General features: G+C 37.3%; 1 protein-coding gene across 1 annotated transcript in view; it reads left to right on the forward strand.

The window, feature by feature from the left end:
- Positions 1 to 6,120: 6,120 nt before the first annotated feature.
- Positions 6,121 to 7,142, forward strand: part of coro2ab (coronin 2Ab) — a 5,237-nt gene continuing 4,215 nt past the window's right edge. The window contains exons 1-3 of the mRNA XM_023430865.2: positions 6,121 to 6,321; positions 6,570 to 6,686; positions 6,835 to 6,984. Coding sequence (XP_023286633.1) covers positions 6,121 to 6,321; positions 6,570 to 6,686; positions 6,835 to 6,984 — 468 coding nt within the window. The remainder of the gene's footprint in view (positions 6,322 to 6,569; positions 6,687 to 6,834; positions 6,985 to 7,142) is intronic.

A 7,142-nucleotide genomic window follows, 5' to 3' on the forward strand; every position in this document is an offset into this window, starting at 1 on the left:
ATATATATATATATATATATATATATAGTCCTTGTACATTTAAGTTCAAGGCTGAGAAATAGTGAAGATAAACAGATCCCCCATAGGTCACAATATAAAGTCTTTGTTCCTCAGTAATAATACTGAGGAAGACATTTAATTTTTAATTTTTAAAATTTTTTTTTAAAGAATTTTTGGGGCTTTTGTGCCTTTAATGGATAGGACAGTAGAGAGACAGGAAATGGGGAGGCAGAGAGAGAGGGAGTGACACGCAGGAGGGGGGCGTCCGATGCAGGTTTGCAGAGTTACCAAACATACTGGAGCTCGACAGTGTGAAGAGACTGGGCTGAGTTTGTGGTTACCCTGTCACGCTCTGCTCAGAGCTGTCAGACACATTTTATGGATGTTGTTTTTTTTCATGTAGCAGCAGTTGCATCTAATACCGTTTATCTGTTCTGGGTTTTTGAAGTTTTTTTCACCTTTGCTTTTAATACCTTCTCTCTGAACCGGGAAGTGGGAACACAAACGGTGCAGTGCAACAGTGAGGGTAAAACAGCTCCTTAAAACGATGTGGTTCATGTAACCTCTCTTAGTTTTGTGACTTCTTCTAAGGAAGTAATTGTTTTTTTAAAATAATAATCTCATAACATGTGCAGTGGTGCATGGTGACGTGCCAGGGAAGAGAAAGAGGACTGCTAGCAAGCAAAAACATTACTGGAAGTTACTACAGTTTCTAAGAATCCTCATTTTAATGAAACATGTCATGAAACTGTGATTTATCACCACATCTCTTTGGGCTGAGGCTAGGCTGGTTGTTACTGTAGACCATCTGCTCACAACTCATAGACATTTTGAGGTTTTATGGCAACTGTGAAGGTAGAACAACCCCTGGTTCAGGTAAACCCTCTTCGTTTTGTGACTTTTAAAACACTGGCAGTTGGTTGGAAGTAATGAAATGGATTGGCTCTTGCCTCTGACAGCTAGCTTTCCCTCCCAGAAGCTGGAAGCCTCATTACAAAATTAATAACGTCTTAACTATGAAAGATATCGATAACAAACTATAATCTCCCAGTGTTGCTTGACATTTTGAAAGTGGAACCGTTTCTCTAGCTTCCACCTCCTGGGAGTATTAGAAATTTTTAAAAAGCAATAAGCAATATAAAACCCTGTAATCGTCTTTAGGGTGTTAGGCTTTACAATTGTTTTAAATTTGGATATAATCGGATGAAGTTGTCAAGAGTTATAACAGATTGAATTGATTCAACCACGACTACAGATGTTTGTTGGCCAGTCATGGAAAAACGATACATGATATTCAAAATCTAAGATGAACGTTATGTTCAGGGTCGTCCAAACATGATATGAACCAAGTTTGGTGAAACTTGAATGAAAGATGTAGGAGAAGGAGTCAAATGTATGTTTTTCATATATAATCCAAAATGGCGGAAAAAATGTAACGACAAAATGGGCGTGGCCTACATCAAACTCTTCCATGAACACCAGCCACAAGGTTTCTGAGAAATCAACCCAGATTTTTTGCAATATTTGTCAGCTGATTTCTCACCAGATGGTGGCGCTATAGCTACCATTTATACAGCGCCGAACCATTCTAGTAGGGCGAAGCTGTTCAGCAAGTTTCGGTCTTGTAGCTGTCATAGTTTTTGAGATATCATAATGTTCCACTCACTTCTCATAGAAAACCAATCAAAAAAATGTCATAAAAGATATTTTTTAAATCAATATAAAATCAGATTTTGCAGATATCAGCACTAAAAATCAGATCTCCTGCTTCAGATATCAACTTTGGAACCATGTTTCTAGCTTAGTGTGATTGTTAGCAATCTGCTAGCACTTCCTTAAAAACCACAAACTCAGCCAGTTGCTAGCAATCACACATCACATCACACACATCTCCACATGGAGACCACAACTTCTACTGACCACAACAGCTGCACGGAAAAACCTCACTAAATAGATTTGTCCTTTAAAGTTTCAGTTGGTCAGAAGATAGAAGTTTTCTAAGGAAATGAAAAGTGTCATCTCACAGCTACTGTTCTTACTGTTCACTGCTGTTATCATTTATATAATATTATAGTGAAATACTCTAAACATTTAACTACCAGCACAAAAACCGAAAAATTAGAGCAAGCAATAAACTGAGTGTTTGTGTGAGGTCCTTTAAAGTTTTCTTACCTGTGTCCAGCAGCTGCAGATGAGAGAACGAGTGAATGTGTGAAGAAGACTCCTGCAAACAACACACAGCACTAATTATGACATCATCAGACACAGTCATGATCAGAACACACAGAAGTTTCAGTAACATCAAACTTTCAGTTGACAGCGCCGCTGAACCCAAGGTACCTGTTTCTGCAGATGTGTATACTGTATACACATGTATACAGCAGGAGGTGTTATGAGTGTCACAGAGTGATGATTCTGGGCTCAAAGTATCACAAGTCAAATATCCCCTGTGACTGATATAGTATGATAGATGACATTATCATATTAGTAATACTTATGGATCAATGTGTAAGCAGCATTTCACTGTTGTAGTTGCTTTTAACCACTTTATATACAGATACATAAATTAATAAATATTTATATAAAGTAAATGAATATAATAAAAAATAAAATATTAATAAAAAATAAGTATTTTATTAAAACAAAAAATAAAGAAATATAATATAAATATTTATATAAAGTAAATAAATATAATAAAAAATAAAAAATATTAATAAAAAATAAGTATTATCTATTAAAACAAAAAATACATAAATATATTATAAATGTTTATATAACTAAATATAATAAAAACAATATTTATTAATTAAAATAAATTAAAAATAAATATTATAAATAAATATTTATATAAATATATATAATTGTTGGAAATAACTGACACATGTGGCAGAGGAAGTGTCTGTGTGTGAGAAGTGTGAAGTGTGAAGCTCAGTGTGTGGATTCTGCTGAATGTGTTTTCAGCAGATATAATATCACAATCTGCAGAATCTGTCCGAATGCAACCAGAGCAGAGCAGGCCACAGCTTCACAGGAAAAAAAGGTTGTGGTTTTCTTTCTTTTTGTTGTTGAGCGTAGCCGGTAGGTTAGGTGTAGGTTGATGGTGGCGATCACAGTGGTGTGACTGAGCTCCAGAGAAAAAAACAGAGTTTATGGACATGAATTAACAAAGTTTTGCATGTTTGGTAAAATAAATAAAAGAGATTAAAGTTTGTTCTCCAGAGAATATATTAACTGTAGTAAACCAGCTCTGCATCACGGGTGATAGTGGCCTTTTTCTGGAATATTAGATGTCACCGATTCTGATTTCAGCTTTCTTATAAAACAAAAATGAAGAAACTTATTTGGCTTTAATGATGAAGTGCTGCATGGCGATGTGAAACCAATTTCACCTCTGATCTGTGGACTTGCTGCCAGTGTTTGGTGTGAATGTACAATTTCCTGCTTGACGACGCCCACGTATTAAAGTGTGGACCGGTGTGAGCTTCAATGCAAGTCCTTGAAAATTAAGGTTCAAGGCCGAGAAACAATGAGTATAAACATAACTTTGTTCATTTACACCCATGACAACGTGAAAAGTGGCGTCATCTCAAGGCCACTGTACTTACTGTTCATCAGTATTTAATCATTCATAAATTACAAGAGTCAAAGTCTCTAAACATTTAAATATCAGCACAAATGAAAAGATTTTAATACACTACATCTCCACATGTACAGCATAACGCCTACTGACCATCACAGCTTCAAAGAAAAGCCTCAGTGTTGAATTATGAGAAAAGAAAGAAAAGCGTGCCCATTTAAATGTGACTTTCTGTCGTTGAACATTTCAGTTTGAGTCAGTTTTCTAGCTGTTCAGATGCGAGATGAGTCCTTTGCTGGGATGTGAAAATACCCATAGGTAATTACATTTACGGGTAACGTGATGTTCAGTGATAATTTCCGGAGTGGGCATATATAAGTGTAAAAGTGTGGGTGGGGAGAGGGAAGATAAAGGGAACTAGATAAACTATTGATGGCGAGGAACCCAGGTTTTCAAGACATGATTGACAGATTAAATACTTCTGGGTGGAGCCCGGGGCAGTTAAATATAAACACTTTCTCCATCATGTTTTATGGTCACAGTGTCACTTTCTGTTTGTTATGAATGAAAGAGAAAAAAAAGAATACATTTCCCAGGATGCCGTAAAAGCTGCGGCATCACCACACTGTTTCTAAACTTAATGCAAACTAATGACTTTACTAGGGGTATCTTTTCTTACATTATTTCATCCCTATTGCTGCTGCATTCTGCTTGTTTACTGTGTGTGTGTGTGTGTGTGTGTGTGTGTGTGTGTGTGTGTGTCGGGCAGTAGTATCGGATGTGGAGGGGTGTTTGTGTGCGTGCAGCCGTGCATAAACACCTTGGATAATGTGGAAGAAAGAGGGGGTAGACGTCATGGATCAGGAGTGAACACACACACACACACACACACACACACACACACACACACACAGGAGGTGGCTGCAGTCAGGAGTCAGCAGGGCTGTAGACAGAGCTGCTGCCAGCTCTGGCAGGAAAGGGTGTAGTAGTGTCAGTTATTTGCCACAGCACCGGTGGTGTGCATCACAGCTATCGTCCTGGCAACAGTATTTTAACAATTACAGCAGGGGTTGGTTTGCAGAACGAGAACCCAGAGATTCCTGTATCCACGTTTGAGGTAAGACAATGTCCTTATTTCATCTTTATTAAGGTGTTCCATACCTTTAATGGGGAGTTAACAGGGGAGAGATCAATATAATTATCACCCTCTTTATCATCATTATATCAAATTATTTTTGGACATTATTACTATTATTATACTGTCAGTTTATATAAGTGCACATTTACATTGCATTATTACCACATTATTACAATTACTATTTAATGACTTATCATTATTATTATTATTATTATTATTATTATTTTTATTGTCTATGATCGACTCATTAAAACATCATCCCCACACACACACACACACACACACACACAGCAATAAAATCTAATTTTATATACACTTTGTTATGTTTTATGGTCACAATGTCATTTTCTCTGTCTCTTTCTTTTTGCCTGGATGCTGTAAAAGTTTCCTACTTATATCATTATTTTGGGCTGATATCATTATCATCGTTTTTTTTTTTTATTTCTGTTTGATTTCATCACAAAAAACAGAAAAATGAAAATGATATTAGCATATAAATAATAATATAAGCAGCAGAATAGAAGACGGATACATCACAGGATGAATGAAAAGAGTTTGACATTTAATTTGTTTTCTGGCTGAGAGTTCGAAGAGTCCCGTATGGTAAATAAAGGTTAGCTTAGCTTAGCTTAGCACAAAGACTGGAAACAGGTGGAAACAGCTAGCCTGGCTCTGTCCACAGGAAACAAAGTTAAACACACCGGCTCCTCTGAACAAAAGTGTAAAATTACAATTTTACATTTATGGTTATTTGCTGGACAACACTTTGTTTTTTGGTACAAATTAACCAAACAACAAATGACGTGTTAATTAGTGACGTTACAGGTGGATTTTGTTCATTACAAGCTGCCAACTAATTTGCATATTTCCCCAATTGTTTTGAATCAACATCCAAATCAAAATAACTTAATTTAAAGTTAAAGTTTAAAGTTTTTATTGATAATTAATTGATTATCTGTTGCTCTGATTGGACTTCAGCCTCGTGTTCCCTCTTGCTCTTTCTTCAGTAAGCTGATCTTTTTTTTAAGGTCAAAGGTCGGGAGGAATTTGTAAGAACAGGAAGTCTGTTTGTAACTTATAAATATTTCAAAGAGACAAGAAAGCTGTTCTGGATGACTTTGCATGAGTATGAATGATTCAAAAGTTCAGTTATTGAAGAAATCGATTTATTATTGATAAGATTATGAAAGCCAATAATTAGAGCTGATTGCATTATTGATTAGGGCAGATAATGCTGCTGCTGAATTTCCACAACACTATTATTAGATTATGTCGGTCTGACACACACAGTTTTCCGTCTCTCCACTCACCACGGGTTTTAGAGGGGTAAGTGTGGACATATGTTTGTAATGCATTTGTAATTTTTGGTGTGTGTGTATGTGTGTGTGTGTGTGTGTGTGTGCAGATGTCGTGGCGTTCGTCTTTCCGCTGCTCAAAGTTTCGCCACGTGTTCGGAAAGCCGGCCACCAAGGAGTACAGCTATGACGGGGTGCCAATCACACGCAGCGTCCACGACAACCACTACTGCTCTGCCAATCCCTGCTTCATCGCCGTGGTGACCGAGTGCGCCGGGGGCGGGTCCTTTTTAGTCCTGCCCATCCATCATGTGCGTTCTTTCAACATTTCACCTTTTTCCTCCTCATGAACAAAAGTTACAACAAAAGTGACAAAAGTAGGAAGTAAAAACTATTGTATTGTGTGTGTGTGTGTGTGTGTGTACATACAGTATATATATATATATATATATATATATATATATACACACATATTAATCAAATCCTGTTTGAATTATCGTGACTTTAATGTGCGGCTGTGAACCAAGTGGTTTAATGGCGTCCTGCTGTCTCGCACCAGACAGGAAGGGTGGATCCTCAACACCCGCGAGTGTGTGGTCACAGCGGGAGAGTCCTGGACGTCAAGTGGAACCCGTTTGACGATCACTGCATCGCCTCGTGCTCAGAGGACTGCACTGTACGCACTGTCCTGTTCACGTGTGTGCAGATTTATATTCATGTTCAGACGTTTCAGCTACAACATCAATGTTCTTTAACTTTGATCTTTTTATAGGTTTAGCATAGCACATAGCACATACAAACCTGTATCTGTCTGATGTGCGCAGGTGAAGGTCTGGGACATCCCGCTCTGTGGCGTCCAACAGAACTTAACCAAGGCCAGGAAGACTCTGATTGGTCACTCCAGGAGGGTGGGGCTTATTGAGTGGCATCCAACAGCTGAGAACCTGCTGCTTAGCTCCGCCTACGACTACAAGGTCAAGACATGACTTAATATTAACATTTAATTTTGTATGATTTGTGATGAACAAATTATTACATTTTACACGTAGGTAACCATAATAATAATATTTATTATTATATGTTCCTTTTGTAATTGTATTATCCTGAAATATAGAAGCATGATGTGACTGTT

This window comes from Seriola lalandi, unplaced genomic scaffold (assembly GCF_002814215.2).
Source record: "Seriola lalandi dorsalis isolate HSWRI2012SDOR001 ecotype SW California unplaced genomic scaffold, Sedor1 jcf7180002054913, whole genome shotgun sequence".
Lineage (NCBI taxonomy): Eukaryota > Metazoa > Chordata > Actinopteri > Carangiformes > Carangidae > Seriola > Seriola lalandi.